This window comes from Raphanus sativus, chromosome 5, assembly GCF_000801105.2.
Source record: "Raphanus sativus cultivar WK10039 chromosome 5, ASM80110v3, whole genome shotgun sequence".
In the NCBI taxonomy this organism is placed as follows: Eukaryota; Viridiplantae; Streptophyta; class Magnoliopsida; order Brassicales; family Brassicaceae; genus Raphanus; species Raphanus sativus.
In genome coordinates this window covers 38,469,027-38,486,953 of record NC_079515.1, presented here as the reverse complement: position 1 = coordinate 38,486,953, position 17,927 = coordinate 38,469,027, and the positions used below count along the sequence as shown (strand labels likewise).

General features: G+C 36.0%; 4 protein-coding genes across 5 annotated transcripts; 2 read left to right on the top strand and 2 right to left on the bottom strand.

Moving 5' to 3' along the window:
* The first annotated feature begins 1,266 nt into the window (after window positions 1-1,266).
* Window positions 1,267-4,240, top strand: LOC108863306 (polygalacturonase QRT2). The gene is made up of 9 exons (XM_018637686.2): window positions 1,267-1,587; window positions 1,674-1,808; window positions 1,921-2,085; window positions 2,187-2,207; window positions 2,295-2,502; window positions 2,779-2,860; window positions 3,475-3,583; window positions 3,681-3,797; window positions 3,885-4,240. Exons 1-9 carry the CDS (start codon window positions 1,333-1,335, stop codon window positions 4,116-4,118), a joined length of 1,326 nt encoding a protein of 441 aa, XP_018493188.1. The 5' UTR covers window positions 1,267-1,332; the 3' UTR covers window positions 4,119-4,240.
* On the bottom strand, window positions 4,227-11,180 carry LOC108863305 (MAP3K epsilon protein kinase 1). 2 transcript variants are annotated; one of them, XM_056986803.1, is made up of 23 exons: window positions 10,886-11,180; window positions 10,666-10,800; window positions 10,522-10,542; window positions 10,260-10,333; window positions 10,098-10,188; window positions 9,915-9,998; window positions 9,735-9,836; window positions 9,470-9,601; window positions 9,264-9,335; window positions 9,078-9,181; window positions 8,877-8,976; window positions 8,404-8,781; window positions 7,773-8,105; window positions 7,646-7,690; window positions 7,388-7,567; window positions 7,209-7,292; window positions 7,035-7,132; window positions 6,861-6,944; window positions 5,702-6,656; window positions 5,496-5,630; window positions 4,999-5,405; window positions 4,778-4,892; window positions 4,227-4,689 (listed from the first exon to the last, which is right to left on the bottom strand). In XM_056986803.1, exons 1-23 carry the CDS (start codon window positions 10,943-10,945, stop codon window positions 4,513-4,515), a joined length of 3,966 nt encoding a protein of 1,321 aa, XP_056842783.1. In that variant the 5' UTR covers window positions 10,946-11,180; the 3' UTR covers window positions 4,227-4,512. The 2 variants fall into 2 exon arrangements, with proteins under 2 accessions (XP_056842783.1, XP_018493187.1); XM_018637685.2 differs by having other exon boundaries at window positions 8,404-8,763.
* A 165-nt stretch (window positions 11,181-11,345) lies between these two features.
* On the top strand, window positions 11,346-13,365 carry LOC108863541 (protein TAB2 homolog, chloroplastic). Its single transcript, XM_018638000.2, has 4 exons — window positions 11,346-11,899; window positions 11,976-12,045; window positions 12,611-12,926; window positions 13,009-13,365. The coding sequence occupies exons 1-4, from the start codon at window positions 11,424-11,426 to the stop codon at window positions 13,266-13,268; spliced, it is 1,122 nt and encodes a 373-aa protein (XP_018493502.2). The 5' UTR covers window positions 11,346-11,423; the 3' UTR covers window positions 13,269-13,365.
* A 160-nt stretch (window positions 13,366-13,525) lies between these two features.
* Window positions 13,526-16,891, bottom strand: LOC108863544 (protein DETOXIFICATION 43-like). Its single transcript, XM_056986804.1, has 12 exons — window positions 16,731-16,891; window positions 16,268-16,644; window positions 15,715-15,887; window positions 15,491-15,626; window positions 15,312-15,408; window positions 15,087-15,187; window positions 14,733-14,896; window positions 14,557-14,628; window positions 14,216-14,332; window positions 14,026-14,121; window positions 13,810-13,931; window positions 13,526-13,703 (listed from the first exon to the last, which is right to left on the bottom strand). Exons 1-12 carry the CDS (start codon window positions 16,811-16,813, stop codon window positions 13,652-13,654), a joined length of 1,590 nt encoding a protein of 529 aa, XP_056842784.1. The 5' UTR covers window positions 16,814-16,891; the 3' UTR covers window positions 13,526-13,651.
* Window positions 16,892-17,927: the final 1,036 nt, after the last annotated feature.

Here is a 17,927-nt window from a genome sequence, read left to right as displayed (position 1 = left end):
AATTTTACACGTTACTATGAATTTGTTCAATAAAAATCAATACCGTATTTTACTAATTAATAAATATTTTTTTCTATGTTCAAACTAAATAAACATAGTCTCTATTCATAGAGAATCTAAAAATATTGTTATAACAAAATTAAAATAAATTATTTAACTTATAATAAATTATTGATTTTAAATAATTAAAAAGATATGAAAATATCAATAATCTTTAGAAAAGTGATTTATGGTGTCGGTGATCTTTACTTTTTTTTTTCTTATTCAACATATTAAAACTGCAATTAAATTGTTAATTGGAATGGAATAATATGAAATGATTTATTTCATTAATTCCAAAAATAGATTTCACCAGTTTGACATGAATGGAATGAAATACTCATTTCATCAATTCCACAAGAAAATAGATAAAATACGAAGATGAATGATTCTATAACAAATTTGGTTATGAATGAATGTAATGGAGTTCATTCTATTTTTTGTTATATATTTTATTTCTATCATTCTATTTATTTTAATTCTCACCGATTCCCTATTATTTTACCAGTTAAAGCCTAAATGTTTTCAACATCAAATAATACATATAATCGAGTTTCAATTTTCAACAAATTTATTATATTGATTCAATTGTCGAATCTTTTATTCGGTATCCCCATTATATATGGTTTTATGAGAGAAGTCAAAATCACTTTCTTTTTTCAATATGGTTTTATGAGAGAAGTCAAAATCACTTTTTGGATCAAACCAAATCCAGTAGTCTCTACTCTTACTTTCTTTTTTAGAGCAACTCCACCTGTAGCAGCATAAAGATTGAGTTCTAAAAAAAGATTAGATAGTAATTAATATTAAAGTGATAAATGGAATTTTGAAAATTTATTGGATATGTCATATCCTTTGAAAAGACATGTCAAAATCTAGTAATATTAAATCATCTTTTGAAATCTTCGTTCTGATACCATACCATAGATGAGGATTATCTTAGACCGAGATTAGCTCTTCCATTTTCAGATATTTATTTATTTATTCATATAAAAACTTTAAATTATTTTCTTTGCGTTACTTTTATGAAAGTTTTTATGTACAATTTGTTTGGAAACGACTTGAGTAATAAACGTAAGGAATTATAACGAAACGAATATTTGATAACAAAAAAGAATTATAACGAATATTTTCTTCCAAAACTCTTTCAGTCAATGCCTCTCTATCTCTCCCATCTGTATAAATATATGCATTTTTTGCACTCTATGACACCTCACTCATTTCATTCCTCATCATTTTATCTACGTCAAACCAAATCTTAATCTAACTCTGAGAGAGAATCTACTAATAAAAATGTATCAAAAGACCATAATCTTCTTAACAATTCTCTTAACGTCTCTTCGTTCTTGTTCTAGCAGCTACCCGTTTGATCCTAGATATGATCATGCCATGTCTCCCAGTGTTTATTATGAAACCAATCACCAACATGGTCACATTACACACAACAGGCTCACGAAAACTCGCCATGCATATGCTCCTAGATCTTCTCCTGGAGCTTTTAACGTTAACTCTTTCGGTGCTAAAGCCAATGGAAGCGACGATTCTCAGGTATCCCTATTAATTATTTCTATAGCAAAATATAATCAAAATCCCGTACATTCAATATAAATGAAATATTATGTTTTGAGTCGTAGGCATTCATGAAAGCTTGGGAAGCAGCTTGTTCGTCAGAGGGAACAGTTTACATCGTGGTTCCGGAAAATAGAGCTTACACTCTTAAACCGGTTAAATTCTCCGGTCCATGTAAATCATCCTTGATTGTTTTCAAGGTATGATATAAACTAATGCACGTAGGCTCACAATATTTTATAATGTTTTCATTCAAAAAATATATTTTATAATGTTTTGATCATCAACTTATTCATAATAATTTTGAATTAGATTTACGGTAAGATTAAGGCATGGAAAAATCAATCAGACTACAAGGAACGTGGGTTCTGGATTGTTTTCCAAACGGTTGATAACCTTCTTGTTGAAGGTGGTGGACGCATCGATGGTAATGGAAAAACCTGGTGGCCAAAATCTTGCAAGATCAACCCTGAACTTGTAAGCTCTTCTTAATTAGTATGGTTCAATGTCTGAAAAGACATAAGTTATATAGAAACTGACTAATGAAATATTAATTACCATTTGTTTTTGTTATACAGCCATGCCAGGAAGCTCCCACGGTGAGAACCTCAAACGCATTACCTTTGTTTTCAATATTAATTTCAGTTTCGATTAATGGTTGATGTAAATGAAATAAATGGGGGCAGGCGGTAACGTTTGTGGAATGCAATAACTTGATGGTAAGAAACATTAGGTTGGAAAACGCACAGCAAATGCATATGCGGATTCAGAAATGCGAAAACGTGAAGGCTTTGAATCTTATGGTCACGTCTCCGGGTGATAGTCCTAACACCGATGGCATTCACGTTACCGGATCTCGCAATATTCTCATTCAAAACTCTATCATCCGTACTGGTAATTAATAATTATTTTAGAGATTATATCTCTAATTTAGTATTGATTTATCAATCTTCAAAGAAAATAAATAAATAAAACAATATTACTCCTACAAAATAAGAGTGGATTCATAAATTTTCGTATCGAACTTTAGACTCGACTTCCTATTTATTTTTGTAAGGAAAAACATTTATTAATTCAGATAGTAAAAGGGAAACAATTGAGATATAATGTTTGTTTATTTTCTTGTGGATAACAAATTGTAATGTGTTGGGTTTGATTTTGGTGATGAAGGTGATGATTGTATATCCATAGTGAGTGGGTCGGAGAATGTGAAAGCGACGGGCATTACATGCGGGCCGGGTCATGGAATCAGGTCTAACCATCTCTCTCCCTATTTTCACCTAATGTTTTTGTTTTTATCTTATTTTAAGCAAACATTTTTTTTTTGTAACAGAAAAGCAAACATACTATGAGCAAGATAAATCTTTTTTGTCAACTGTTTTTTTTTTTGAAAAAGATCAACTAATTTTTATCAACATGAAATAGACACTTTTGTATATAAAAAGAGATGGTACAGATTATTAAAATATACGAGAATGGTTTCTAAAGGATATAAAATTGTTTCTGAAGAATACAAAATCGTTTTCTGAAGGGTTCAGAATTATTTTTAAAGGTTTTATAATTGTTTGTAAAGAATTTCAAATTGTAATGTCACCTTTTACACAATTCCTCTCTTGGTGTGGTTTAGTTTAACACTGCTAAAAATTCCTAAAACAAGTATCTAAACAATATGTATTCTAATATAAATTTCATTTGCATACTTATTGTTTATTTTTTTAACCAATTGAAAGCAATTTTTTGAATGATTTCACATGGAGTTTTCATGAGTTATCAATACATTTTCACTCTCTTTTTTTTTTTGTAACTGGGATTATACTTTGTTAACTACATAATATCTCAATATTATTATTTTTTTGTTTCTTTTAGCATTGGGAGTTTGGGAGCTCATAACTCAGAAGCATATGTTTCTAATGTGGTAGTCAGCAAATCAACTCTTATAGGAACCACTAATGGTGTTAGAATCAAGACTTGGCAGGTATCTCCCCAACACTATAAATATATCAACGTTTTTTTATTAATAAAACTTAATTTGATGTTTAGAAAAAAACAATATTGCTACTATTCATGAACAGGGAGGACATGGAATGGCAAAGAACATAATATTCCAAGACATCTTAATGCAAAACGTTACAAACCCAATAATAATCAACCAGAACTATTGTGATCAACCTAAATCATGTCCAGAACAGGTTTTTTTTTTTGCCAACCGAATAACCAAATCCTTTCACCACAATTTGAGTACTAATAATAAAAGCTAATATGGGGATATGTTCCAGGAATCGGCGGTACAAGTAAGCAATGTATTGTACAAAAACATACATGGGACGAGTTCAAGACCCGAAGCTGTGATATTTGCGTGCAGCAAGAGCATTCCATGTCAAGGCATTACAATGCAAAACGTTAAAGTGGTCGATCTTATCTCCAAACAAGATGTCTCCAAAGCCTCTTGCTCCAATGTGAAGTTGGACACTAAAGGAAGCGTTTCTCCCCTTTGCACTGATCACTCTTGATCTCCATGAACCACCCCTATTTCAGACTTTTCTATATTTCTTAATTCGGTAGTGAATTTGTATATATAGACAATGTTTGAAGTATCAGCTAGTAAGATCATAATGCTATTAAGAAAAAGTCAAGAATTAATAAAAAAAATGGTTACAAATTTATGTATCAGAACGTCAGCAAAATTAATAAAACAATCAAGTATCACCCAAACTATCAAGTGTTGGCATCTCTTGGGGAGACTAAAAAAACTCAAGAGAGCCACACAACTCAACAATTACAAAACATTTGGTAAATGGAAAAGAAGAAAAATGTATACACTTTTTGAGTATATTCTTCCTGCAAAAAAAAATGGGAATGAATGTACAGTCCCAAGGCCAAATCAGCTGTTGGTTTAGGACTCTCTCACAAGACGGTGTTGATGTGAAGTGCTTTAAGGAGAGATGTTGCCATTTGCTTCACCAGAACTTGGCCTCCTAAATGTTGCCCTTCACGTCTCTCTTCTATCAGATTCTGCAGTCTCTGAGGGAGATCATTCTCCACAATCAGCTGTTTTGGCCTTGGATGGTGCTCATAAACAGCCTGTTTCAATGACACGCCAAAAACCATACACTCAATAACACTCTACAACAAGACAAGCAAGAACTTGGATGGTCTAATGATACATTACCTTTATGAGTTTCAGTAGATTAAGTCGAGCAATAGCATCTTGGTGATCTAGCCTTGCAATAAGTAATGGAGTCAATCCATTTACAGCTAATGTCGTATTGATTCGAGATGATTTCCTGGTAACAACAAGGAGAATAGGATTAGCTACACCTTAAGAAGAGGGAGACACATCAACTTCACTCATAGTTAGATGATTTTTTATATGAGAGGAGAGATACATACGTGATAATCTTCAAGAATGGTTCCAATATGTGCACAAAATGTCTCTCAGGACAGCTCTGGAAGAAGTTAACCAATGTATAAATTGCATCATCATTGAGCAAGGCTTGCTCCACCTTGCGGTTGTCATTGTCTTGCGCCAAGCAAACAGCAATGGAATCTAAGGCAATCACAGACCAATATTCATCGTCTAGCAAACTCAGGTAAACATCCAGACCGCCGTGTGCTCTTAACTGCTCTCTTGAGTTCCGAGATGCATGAGCCATGTCACATAGTAGTGGCAGTGCATATTGTTTCAGAGGAGAATCCGACATGACGAAAAGCATCAGGTGAGGTATGATTCCATTTTCAGCCGCTTGTTCTTGCCTCCTCTTGTTTATCTTGCACAGGTTGAACAGTGCACTAAGTACCTACACAATATCACAATTTCAAAAACTTCAATCTTACAACAAGTTGTAACCAATAGAGAAAGCTATCTCTATTCAAGTAAAGAAGGTAACCTCATGATGGATCTGGTCAACAAGATTCCCCTCCTTAACCTCAAGGTTGGGGATCAAATGCTTGATTGCATCTGCACGCTGAAGACTCTCCAAGCAATTTGGATCAGTGGATAGATGATTGGTGCACTTCAGTATCTGGTCAAAACAAAAGGCATTATTATAAGCATGTAACCTGAAGAAACTTCACAATATTTTTTTGGAAGTACCTTAAGCAGAATAGGAGGTTCTACACGGTTGAACATATGGAAAAGACGACTCAGTAAGCTTTGGCTGCACATGTATGATTTAACAGTCGTATCAGCACGAGCAAATTCAAGAAGCAAATCAGCCACTTTCTCCAAGTATTGGCTAGCGACCTCTGCACTCAGCGTGGTGACCATATGGGAAAGTAAACCAGAGGATGTGTCACTTCCAAGTCTAGCATTTAGAACACCTGAACCTGACAGTACACCAGATGCAGAAGCCATTGCGTCGATAGCCATAACCTTCTTTGACATCGTTTTACTGTAATATCTAGGCGTAGTATCAAGATTCCCGTTTTGTTTTCCTGCAAACTCGGCCATCAGAAAGTCTAGGTCTCCTCCATTGGTTTTCTTTTCGATGGACGCACGCAGAAGAGGAAGTATACTTTCATTTTTCTCTAAGCCAGTGATGTGTTTCACGTAGTCTAGTTGACCGGAAACATGTCTTGAAGGGGGTTCTTTCTCCAACAAGCTAAGCAAAGGTCGGACTTGTTCTGGCTGAGTAGCAGCAAATCCATTAGAGACACCCTCGGTTGATGCTCTGTTGGAAGAGAGAGATACCCTATGATTATGTGGTTTAACATCTTCTGTTGCGTCTAGTGCAGCACTGCTTGATCTAGGCCTATCACCATCTGGCTGATAGACATCTGATCTTTGAGAATTTGAAGGCTCTTCACCACCTCCATGCCTATTTTTCAACACATCAGGATTGTCAATCACACTGAGTAACTGCTGATCAAGTTGACCAGAGCGTCCTTCGGAAGCTAGTAGAGTTGCCTCGTTTAAGCTATAGAGAGTGTTGATCAGCCTAAGAAGAATGCCATTCTTTGCAGCTATACGACAGAAATCATTTCTTGGGGTAGATCTTTTGAGTTTAAAAACCTGCCACATCCCATCAATAGCTAGGTGAACCATCTCCCTGAACAGAGAAAAAAAACTCAAATCAGTAGAAAAGAATCAGAACAGATAAAACAGAGGAGAGCTGAATCAAGAAAATGTTCAGCTATCAAGAAATGCATCAGCTGTGTTCAATAAAAGAAACACATTGCCTAAATTAGACATGAAGACAAGTTCAAAAACAAAAATAGATGCTGCTGGGACTAGTAATAAACCTAGGAATCACCTGTATTTGGCATAATCTGCTTCAAGAAACCCCACCAAGACTGGTATTCCACGGCAAGCTATGAACATTTGCAATGTCAAGGAGCTGTAAAGAAGCTAACAAATCAACTCTATGACTTGCAAGAAAGAAACAATTATAGAAGCAGAAGTAATATAGATTTGATGACTTTGTAACCTTGACTGACAAAGCTGCTGCAAGAAGTATGCTGCTTCCTTTCGGATTTCTCTAGACCGATCCCTCTCTGGACCAGCAAAACTCATCACCAGAGGTATCTGCCATGTCACTTGAATTAATCAATATTGTGTATCATAACCAGGTCAGTAACCACATAGAAAGTAAGACACTTACGAGACCAACAAGACAAGCATTCTCCTGGAAGTCAGTGTTGTCTTTTATAATTTCGTTTATCAGCTGCAGCACCGCACAAGTTACCTGAAAACACCAGAAACAATTTCACAAGCATAAGCCAGACGGTAGTATTAAGATGAACTGATGACTAATGATGAAGGAGACAAACAAACACATACACGGGATTTAGGACTATCGAGAAGATCCATTACAGGGAGGAAACCATGTTGTGTCACAAACACTACTTTCTGCTCAGGTCTGTGACGGAACATGGCAACAAGTTTCTGACAAGAAGTTACTATTGCATCTTCTGTTTCACTTGGTCGTAAGGAGCTCACCAATCTGCTAAACTCAACTGCCTACAAGAACTTAAGAAATTAAATACTAAATTGAGAGTCACTCAAGTAGCATCAGCTTGATATAAAGTTGCAGATTACCTGTAGAGGAAGCAGATTATCAGGAGACGCTTTTTCATCAAATACCTGAGAAACAAGATATGGAAACATGTTAAACAATACACTTCTTGAGATTTCAAAACCTGTATGATTGAGAGACAGAACATACCAAGCCATCAATGTCAATAACATCATCTTTCAAAACACCCATCATTAACCGGAAAAGATCACCACCATCATTTGAATGCCCAGCTTCACCTTCCATTTGCTTCTGAGCAATTCTAGCCCTCAGCTTTGTTGCTAGATCATTCTTTCCACCATCTGCAACAGGAGAGTCACCCTGGTTGGCATTTGACGCAGGCGTTGATGCCGAGGCTTCATTTAGTTTTCCCTCGGGAACTTTATCCAATGGATGAAACAAATCATGCAAACAAGCGTCCCCCGGAGGATCACTGAATCTAGTCAGTTCATTCCCACCATAACTAGATGGAGTCTTCACTGCCTTTAAGATAGTTATAACAAACATAACAGATCTAGTCAGTTCAGTATATAAGATCTTGTATAGAACATGACCAAGGCCCAACAACAGAAAAAAATGTATATCTCACTATTGAAGCATCTAAGCATTAAATTCAGTAAACTGTTTTTTTTTCTTTCAGTTCAGTAAAGTAGTAAACTGTTTTGTTTCTACCAGTTGGAACATACCAATTAACTCAACACACAAGAGCACATTATAGTCCAGAGTGACCATAATATCTAACAAAGTGCTAAGACAAGAATGATGCAACAACACAACTAACCTTTCTAAGCCCACGGTCTTCACCTTTTGGGTCAAAACTATGTGATCTCTGCTGCATCTGGATGGAACATTCTTTCCCAGCCTGCTTTGTTGCTGAAGTGTTTCTTCTAGCTTCTGTTTCAAGATTTGCATCATGTTCAGATTTCCCATCTTGAGATGTCCCCTTTGCATCTGAAGAAATACTGCAAGTACTTGATTGAAGAGAAGACTTATTATCATGGATAGACAACGTAGGAACTTGATCTGACATGATATCATCTTCTGAATCTGCTCTTTCTTCACCAATATCACTGGCTGAAGACTGATCTTTCTCAGACCTGAAACTCCCCACACCGACCGCAGGTAGTTTGGTTTTGGAGTTCTGGACAAACAAAAGGTCCTGGATAAGTAGCTTTAGCAAATAGATCATCTCTAACCTCAATGCGTTATACTGCTCATCATCACTGATGGTACAATAGAGCTTAGGAATCTTACAGTTTTTGAGATCCCCACTTTTTCTGCTGAAATGCTCTCAGCTACATCTTGACTACCTTCACCGTCCTTCTCTGAACTTGAATCGGCTCCCTTCATATATCTGCAAAGAATGAAGTACGCAATGACATCGTTACAGACATGTGTGCTATGAGATAGATAAATTTTTAAATAGGTTAAATTAAAACACACACAAGTTCACACCTGATGGTTCCACTATGCCGAAGTGAGGACTGCAATGCTCGTCTAGAGTTCCGTATCCAAGGGTGAGAGAGCAGTGTCTTCGCATCAGGCCTCTGCCTGGAATCCTGTAATATGTAAGATACAACTCAGATGTGTTCCGGAACAGTGGTAAGTAGAATCATCAGACACTACTGCAGCAAGCTATACCTTCTTGAAGCATTGTCTTAGGAAGTCCGTAATATCTGGAGAAAGACTATCAGGAATAGGAGGGCTATCATCCTAAAAAAAACAGAAAAAGGCAACTAGTTTGGATTCAATGGCTAATAGCATTCGCATTTATTGTCCACGAGAGAAGTGATTTACAACAATGACATAAAGCAAACTTGTAAGATGTTAAAAAGAAAAAAAAGAACCTGAACAATACGGAAGAGGGCAGGCATGGGTTGCAGATCATAGTAAGGAGGTACACATGTCAAAAGTTCGATAACAGTGCATCCAACACTCCAAATGTCAGAAGCAGCACAGACCCCTGACATTTCAATAACCTTAAAAAACAAAATTTGAGTCTCTACATCATCAGTACACAAATAATCAGTTTTTAAAAATTAAGAAACTTTATGCATCTGTTCTAAACAAGAACAAAGTCCATTAAGTAATATGTATAATGAAAGGTAATACCTCAGGAGCCATCCAGTAAGGAGTTCCAACCACTGAGTGAGTGTTAACATCAGCCTCGTTTAGTTTGGTGGCAACTCCAAAGTCAGCAAGCTTGACAAGTCCCTGAAGCATGAGATTCTCAAGTGTCAAAGAATGAACAGCCTAGAAGAATCTCAAGGGTAGAGAAAAGAAAACACACACCTCTTTTGTTGTCAAAATATTTGCACCCTTAATATCACGGTGTATGACACCCTGCTCATGCAGATATACTAAACCCTCCAAGACCTGTTATTCACTAGTTAGTACACAAATGTTTGCAGAAAACTTAACTAGAAGAAGAAAACATATTTTGACAAAATAAAAAAAGAAGAAGAGAACATATACCTGCGCAATGTAAACAGTCACCAATGATTCTGGAAAAGGTCCAAATTTATTAGGTTTGATAATGTTTGCAAGAGAGCCATTCTCCACATACCTGCAAAACATATATTATTTGAACTTGAATCTCGCGTGGACCAAACTAACACAAAAGTAGTAGTAACTTACTCCAGGATAATGTGAAGGTGAGTCTTTGTCTTCAAGGAGCCAAGGTACTTGACAATGTTTTTATGGTTCAGGTTCTGCATGCATTAGAAATATATATCATGTTAGAAGGACATAGAGATACAATAACCATTAATGGAAAGAAGCCAAAGCTGAGAAGGTTTTGTAAAACAATTATGTCAACAAAGTTTAAACTCTACATGCATTGGCAGTTCCAGAGGATAAAGTTAGAATGTGTAATGAAACAATAGCTGAAGGAAACTACCTTCAACAAATCGATTTCTTGCTGGAGAAAACAATCATCCCCCAACATGTAAAAAACCAGGAAAGGAGTTGAGAGACCGAACACATTATATTAGTCCATAGAGGACATAACAAAAAAAAATAATAATAATAAAAGAAGCGAAACCATGATGGTGTTGAGATCCTCTTGGACGATATTCTCCAAGGAGACTTGTTTAATAGCCACAAAGTCACCATTCTCCAGGTCTAATCCTATGTAAACTCGACCATAAGCTCCTTTCCCAATCTCATCCCCAAGCATCTGCCATCAAAAAAAATGTCAAAAACAAACAAAACTTTCCTCCTTTGCCTCAGAATCAGAAGAAGAAAGAAGGAAGCTTTTGTACATATTTGTTGTCGAGGGTCTTTGATTTGTGGAACTGAGATGACGTCATTTGTCGCGCCATCTCTCTCTCCTTGCTTCCTCGGCAAACGAACAATTGCTACTCAACGAATCCGATCCATTTTGACGAGGGAAACATATAACAACAAGAACAATTACAATTAGGGTTTTTTAATTTTACAGAAATTCGAGAGATTGATTATAGGATTCTTGTTGTTTAATTATTAAAATCATAAATTAAAGAGAGAAAGAAAAAAAGACAACTAAGATTTTTGGTTCGGACAATGTGACCGAACTGTAATAACAGAGAGACAGTTATGTCGTCGATTCCATCACGCGCCACTTTTTCTCCGTTTATTATTGGGTCCAAATCTTAGTCCATTCTTTACGATTTCACCCCTTTGTTTCTATATTTATCAATTTAGCCCTTTACTGGTTTTTAAAAATGTGGCTGAGGAAGGACCAACCGAAAAGGATAAATCATTTCTGAACATTCATCTTCTTCTCTTCCTCTCTGTTTTCCATAAAGCTTCCTCCTTTCAATGGCGACTCTAAGCTTCAACACCACTCGTATGCGAACACCTTCACTCCCCAGAATCTCCAGATCATCTTCTTTCACCAAACCCATCAAAACCCATCTCTCCTCCTCCTCCTTCCAAACCTTATCCAAACGCCGCCGTTTCGTCTCCCGTTCCTTACCGGAGAGCTTCACAAAAGAAGAGGAGACCGTCGTCATCGCTGAAGACGACGACGACCCTACATCGGAGCTGAGTTATCTTGATCCGGAAACAGATGCAGAGAGCATAAAAGAGTGGGAGTTAGATTTCTGCTCGAGGCCGATTCTTGATTCACGAGGGAAGAAGATATGGGAGCTTGTGGTTTGCGATGCTTCGCTCTCGCTTCAAGTCACCAAGTACTTCCCAAACAATGTCATCAACAGTATCACGCTCAAAGACGCTATTGTTTCCATCACACAAGACTTGGGTGTTCCTCTCCCTGAGAAGATTCGTTTCTTTAGGTAAGTGAAACAAAGACTACTCATCTTTTTCAATGATCTTATTGTTGAAGTTGTGTTTTTTTTTTTTTTTTGGCAGGTCGCAGATGCAAACCATTATCACAAAAGCTTGCAAAGAGCTTGCTATTAAGGAAGTGCCTAGTAAACGGGTGTGAGCAAAACTCTTTCTTTGTGTTTACCTGCAGGACCGGTCATTGGCATTAGTCTAGTGAATCATTAGTCTTAGGCCTGTCGGTTCTGGTAGTTCAGTTCGGGTGGTTTGGTATTCGAGTAGTTTGGTTCAACTAATCAAAGTTTTTGGTTTCGATCATACTTTTTTTTGGACAAATGGTTTCAATTATATTTCAGTTAAAATTTTGGTTAAGTTCGGATAATTTTGGTTAGTTGGGCTCAAAAGTTTGGTTAATTTGATTAGTTATGTTTAAAATCTGGTTAGCAAATTTTTTTTTGAAAAAATCGAACTAACCAAATACCAAACCGAATGCCAAAGTTTTCTTATAAACATGTCGAATTGAACCAAATTCGTAACTGAACTAACCAAAAATTTTAGTTCGGTTTGGTTCAAAACCGCATGCCTAATTAGTTATCCCCCAAAGTATTAGAAAAAAATACATATAACTAGGTTCATAAATTTCTTTTAAAAAATATATAAACCATTACTAAATTGTTTATAGCTCCTAAACCATAATGACATATTTTCTCGTTTATTTGCAGTGTCTGTCTCTGTTTCTATGGTTGCAAGAACGTTATGACACTGTGTACACGCGTCATCCCGGTTTCCAGAAGGGATCATTGCCTCTTCTGTCTCTAGACAACCCTTTTCCAATGAATCTTCCTGAGAATTTGTTTGGGGAGAAATGGGCGTTTGTTCAGTTACCTTACTCAGCTGTTAGAGAAGAGATCTCAGACTTTGAGGAGAAGTTTGTGTTTGGTGCAACCTTAGACTTGGATTTGCTCGGCATTGACGTTGATGAGAACACACTGATCCCTGGTCTCTCCGTTGCTTCTTCACGTGCAAAACCTCTAGCAGGTTAGTGTGTGTCGTTTCTTACAAGTCAGTTGTTGTTGTTGTTATGTGGTTTCTGATCATTATGCGTTGTCATTATATATAGCTTGGATGAATGGTCTTGAGGTGTGTTCTATCGAAGCAGACAGTACAAAAGGATGTTTGATTCTGGCCGTTGGGATCTCGACAAGGTATGTCTACGCAACGTACAAGAAAACACCTGTTACTACTGATGAAGCTGAAGCTTGGGAATCTGCAAAGAAAGCAAGTGGAGGTTTGCATTTTCTTGCAATTCAAGATGACTTGGATTCTGATGACTGTGTTGGCTTTTGGCTTCTTATTGATTTGCCACCACCTCCTGTTTAATTTCACTTTGGTAAATTGGTAATAACCATGTTTTGCTATTTAGTAACCGAGTAGAACTGTGGGTTTGTCTCACTCTTGAAAGAAATAGTTTACATGAGTTTGCAAAAAGTAATACTATATATTATGGACCAATAATCGCATAGATGTGAGTTACAGAAGTCTTTGGAGCACCTAGCCTAACCAGACGTTTCCACAAAGAAAATATCTAGCCATCCAGGGCTCCATATAATCGCCTGATCAAATTATATATCTGGAACTGTGTAAGCTAAACAAGATAGAGAGCTCTCTCGTGCAAGATGTGAAAATAACACAAGAAATATACAACAAAAACGAAGAAATACAGAAAAAATATGCATCTCATTACGAAGTAAGTCCTAGGAAGATCAAGGGGATCGTCCACGTAAATATCTCCAAGGTCCAGTTCCTGTTGCTATCCTGCATAATTTCAAACGAGTCAAAGACTGCAAGTCTGCAACGTCTACTATAATGAGGAGGACTATATACAATTTACTAAAGGCCCACTACGGCCCAATTAATTTACCTGGCAATTCCAGTAATAGCTCGGAGGGCCATATAGATGGTAAGAGCTATCCATAGTCCTAGAAAACCATTGAACTCTGCCATGTATATTATTGCTGCAATGCTTATGGCCGCAACTCCTACCTGATTTATCATAATAAAAGTTATCAAAAACATGCAAAAAATAAGTAATCAGTCTGAAAGCATATTAATGAAGTAATGAATATAGTGCATATACCATGGAGTATGCAGTGTAAGCAAAATCAGATGCTCCGAAATTGACTCCGTCCAACACAAAAGCGAGTGAGTTTATTGGCTGTGTTGCTGCTACAAACTGATGTCTCCCACACGGATCATATATAACATCTTATTAGTCACCATCACTCCTTACTAGTATTTATAAGTAGTGGATATGGTATTAATAGTACCGGTATTCCAATGGCTATGAGGCGAATAACGGCAGGGTCCTTGGAGAATATTCCGGCACCAAAGTATAGCCCCAGTCCAACGAAAATGGACAGTCCAAGTCCTAGCACAAATCCCATCTGCATATCAAATTCATTTGTTTTAGTTTTTATTTTTACAATTGTGAGTGTGTCTACGAATCCCAAAAGAAAATTCCTGGTTGTTAATCAATAAGTAGCTCACCCCCATATTTATAAACTGAAGCATATGACATGGTCCCATGTCGCTAGTTACCAAAAAATGAAAAAAAAAACAATTATCCTTAGGGGCTGGTATCGTTTCATGAAGATGATTGAGACATTACCTGTAGAACACGGGATACAGCAGAAGACACTTTGCTGTAGTCCTTCTCGGCAAAAGAACAAGCCAGAATCGCCTACAAAAGATTTTAAATTGAATAATGATTTACATATACAACTTGATCAAACAATATTACATACGCAATAGGAGCATAATAAATTAAATAATAGTCTATTATACCTGACCGGCAACAGCAAGACCATCAGCGAGGAGAGAAGTAGTTAACCAGACTTGTAAACATATCTGAAAAGCAGCCATTGGTGTTGTTCCGAGCCGTGCCGCCATGGCTGCTGCTAGTGTCTGACAAAACGTCACAGCTATGGTCCTCGCCAGCAATAGTCCTCCTTTCATTTTCGAAATTGTTAGACATTCCACATTTCTATATATTTTATAAAATATATTTCGTCACTAATCCAATAAATATACTTGAAATTTTTGAAAAGAAAATGAGGTTTTCACTATTTTTTTACTTGTAATAAACTTTACTTTGATCATTGAAAGAAAGAATAATTTTAATGAATATGCATCCCCTACCATTTTTAAGGAACTTTCCGAACTGTAAAGCTGCGAAGTTTGGTGGCATCAAATTTACTTTACTAGCCAGGCGGATGAATAGTATTAGAGTCATGAAGTACCTTCACACAAGTGAAACCATTAGTTTTACCTTTCTTGTCTTTTGATCCAAGCAACTCTTGGGCTTTACAAGTTTTAGTTTCATATTTGCATGTATGAAAAAAAAATTGTGAACTATTCTCTTACTGAGAAATGACATGGGCAATGGCTGCACCGCTGACTCCAAAGTGAAGCACAAAGATGAAAATCGGGTCGAGAATGATATTGATAACATCTGCTACAACTGTTTTATGCATCAAGATGGCACATGTTAGACCCATCATGTGGTAATATGTTTGCCTAAAGATGATAAAAATGTAACTTACTAGTAGCATAGAGAGGAGTTTTGGTGTCCTTGAAGCCACGAAAGATGCCTTGCATTGAAAGGGATAGAAGCAATGCAGGAGCACCTAATGATCGTATGGTCAAGTACTTGTGTGCTTGTGATAACACTGCCGAATTCTGATCATCGAAAGTCAACTTAAACTAGTCAAACATTTTGTCATATCGACTATTATGTGCATATCTATCTATTTATATAACTTCATACCGGTTTCACGCCCATGACACCTAGGAGCACTTTCGAGCTGAAAATCAAGACTACAGCTTGCACAAGGCCCAGGGTTAGCCCTATGATCATGGCCGTTGATGCCGATTTGATATTTTTCTTTCCTTTCTTATTTGCATTGTTTCCGCTGCTTGGTTTTGTATCCGAAGCTAGTACTGTCACAGCAACAAAAAAACAAGAAAGTATAATTCATCAGAATTTACAAACAACATTGTTTATTTTTTTGTCAAAAACTAGTTAGGAAAGTGTAAACTTAAATTTCAAAAGGTGTAAACATCAAAGTCAAGCACAAACCGAAAGATTTTTATTTGTAATTAACAGATTTTGTTTCCACAAAATTGTTTTCACATAAAATACATGCACTAAACACGAAAGCCAAGAAAAGGCAAATGTTTATCAGAAAATGAAAAAAAAAAGTATATCAAACTTTAATCAAAAAGTGGAAAAAAACTAAAGCAAAACCAAAAGAAAACTAATGCTAACACACTATCAAATCCTTGTTACGTTATAATTTCATTTGGCCATGAGTATTTACCTGGCGTTTTCTGCAACTGGTTCATATTGTTACTTGTTGGCGACGCAATGCCTTTTTCTAGTGAATCTTGAACAGCTAAAGTATTTTCATGAACAAGATTGTTTTTCTTTGCTTCTTCTTCTTCTTTTATCTTCTCCATCGTGTCTTCCTGAGCGACAAAGGAAGTTGTGACGCTCACAATTGGGAATATCGTGATTCTAGAAGCTTGATTGAATATAGCAATGGATACTCCAACCGCTGCTAGCTCGACCGCTCCTAAACGTCCGATATAAGCGGTGTCAATAAGAGAGGCTATTGGATCAGCAGCTAAAGCCAAAGCCGCAGGAAACGCTATGCCTAGTATCTCTCGCCCAATTGCATCCTTACTGAACACACGTCTACAGATTTACATATACAAATAAACGTTATGCATTACTCCTTTTTAATATTATTAATATCTGCAATTTCATATAGAGACACTTACTTTAACTCTTTGAAGATAACAAGAAATGGGATCTGCATGACCACACTGGCCGGAACTGAAGTAAGATCACCAGTTTCCGTCATAAGTGTTTGGGTTGTGTTTTAAAATATCTTAATGTTTTTCAAGAATAGGATGTAAAGGGAGGGTTTATATAAGCGAAATGTCTACGTAATGAGCATGCATATCTTTAGTATTTGAAAAAAAAGGGTGAGGATTTCTCTTTCTTTCTTTCTTTGAAAAAAGTACGAGAATGAATAAATAAATGTACTTCGTTGACCCAAAAGAAAATAAAGGTACTTCTAGGGATGTTAAAACGAGTAAACCTACCTTACTTAAACCCCACTTCATATAAAACCCACCCCAATTAAACCCTGAACCTTTAGTTCTAAGATGTATTAAGATTATTCATTAGACCCGCAAATATTAAATTGACTCATTTAAACTCGTTTAGACCTAATTAAAGTGATATACGGTGTGATTTTTATGTTTTTAATATTTACTTTAAATGTAAGACTTTGGTAAAAAAATATTTTTAAAAAATTAAAGATTTTTTTATGGAAAGAGTTATTTAAGGGTTTTTATCACAAAGATGAGTTTCCCGTAAAACAGTAATAAAAAAAATTTATGCCAAAACGGTAAAATCAAAAATTTCCGTTAAGATCGTCAAAATCATGTTTTACAGTAATATCATGCTTTCCTGAAAAATCACAAATCGAGTTTTTCACCAAAATCAGTAAACACATTTTTTCGAAAAAAAAAGAACGGGAAAAATAGATTTTCTCCCAAAACCACAAAATCACGTTTTTGTCAAAATATTTTTTTTTTGTAAAATGTAATTTTCTTACAGAAAAAAACAGGAAAATTGAATTTTCCCGCTAAAATATAACTTGAGTAATTTTTTTGCTAAAATCGCAAAATTTAGTTTTTCTGACAAAACCGTAAAATCAAAATTTCCTGCAATCACGTTTTTTCAATAAAAACACAAAAAAATTCTCGCCAAAACAAGAAAATCGTATTTTCCTGTCAAAACCATAAAATTGTAGTTCGTACAATGGTAGTATTACATTAAATCTCATTTTACTCCAAAACTGAGAAATCATATTTTTCCTGCTAAACTCACGAAATCATGATTTTTTACAAAGCTGCAAAATTGTGTTTTGAAAAAAAAACTTAGTTAATTGACTTTATTAAGTTAAA

Bases quoted from the DNA above. Each gene is read 5' to 3' on its own strand.
- LOC108863541 (XM_018638000.2), top strand. From the start codon at position 11,424: ATGGCGACTCTAAGCTTCAACACCACTCGTATGCGAACACCTTCACTC. The intron at 12,046-12,610 runs GTGTGAGCAAAA...GTTTATTTGCAG, and splicing joins AGGAAGTGCCTAGTAAACGG to TGTCTGTCTCTGTTTCTATG. The intron at 12,927-13,008 runs GTTAGTGTGTGT...CATTATATATAG, and splicing joins ACGTGCAAAACCTCTAGCAG to CTTGGATGAATGGTCTTGAG.
- LOC108863544 (XM_056986804.1), bottom strand. From the start codon at position 16,813: ATGACGGAAACTGGTGATCTTACTTCAGTTCCGGCCAGTGTGGTCATG. The intron at 15,888-16,267 runs GTAAATACTCAT...TTGCTGTGACAG, and splicing joins CCAGTTGCAGAAAACGCCAG to TACTAGCTTCGGATACAAAA. The intron at 13,932-14,025 runs GTATATGCACTA...ATGATAAATCAG, and splicing joins CTTACACTGCATACTCCATG to GTAGGAGTTGCGGCCATAAG.
- LOC108863306 (XM_018637686.2), top strand. From the start codon at position 1,333: ATGTATCAAAAGACCATAATCTTCTTAACAATTCTCTTAACGTCTCTT. The intron at 1,809-1,920 runs GTATGATATAAA...ATTTTGAATTAG, and splicing joins CATCCTTGATTGTTTTCAAG to ATTTACGGTAAGATTAAGGC. The intron at 2,086-2,186 runs GTAAGCTCTTCT...TTTGTTATACAG, and splicing joins GCAAGATCAACCCTGAACTT to CCATGCCAGGAAGCTCCCAC.
- LOC108863305 (XM_056986803.1), bottom strand. From the start codon at position 10,945: ATGGCGCGACAAATGACGTCATCTCAGTTCCACAAATCAAAGACCCTC. The intron at 9,999-10,097 runs GTATATGTTCTC...AGTGAATAACAG, and splicing joins TGACTGTTTACATTGCGCAG to GTCTTGGAGGGTTTAGTATA. The intron at 7,293-7,387 runs GTATGTGTTTGT...TGGTGTTTTCAG, and splicing joins TCGATAGTCCTAAATCCCGT to GTAACTTGTGCGGTGCTGCA.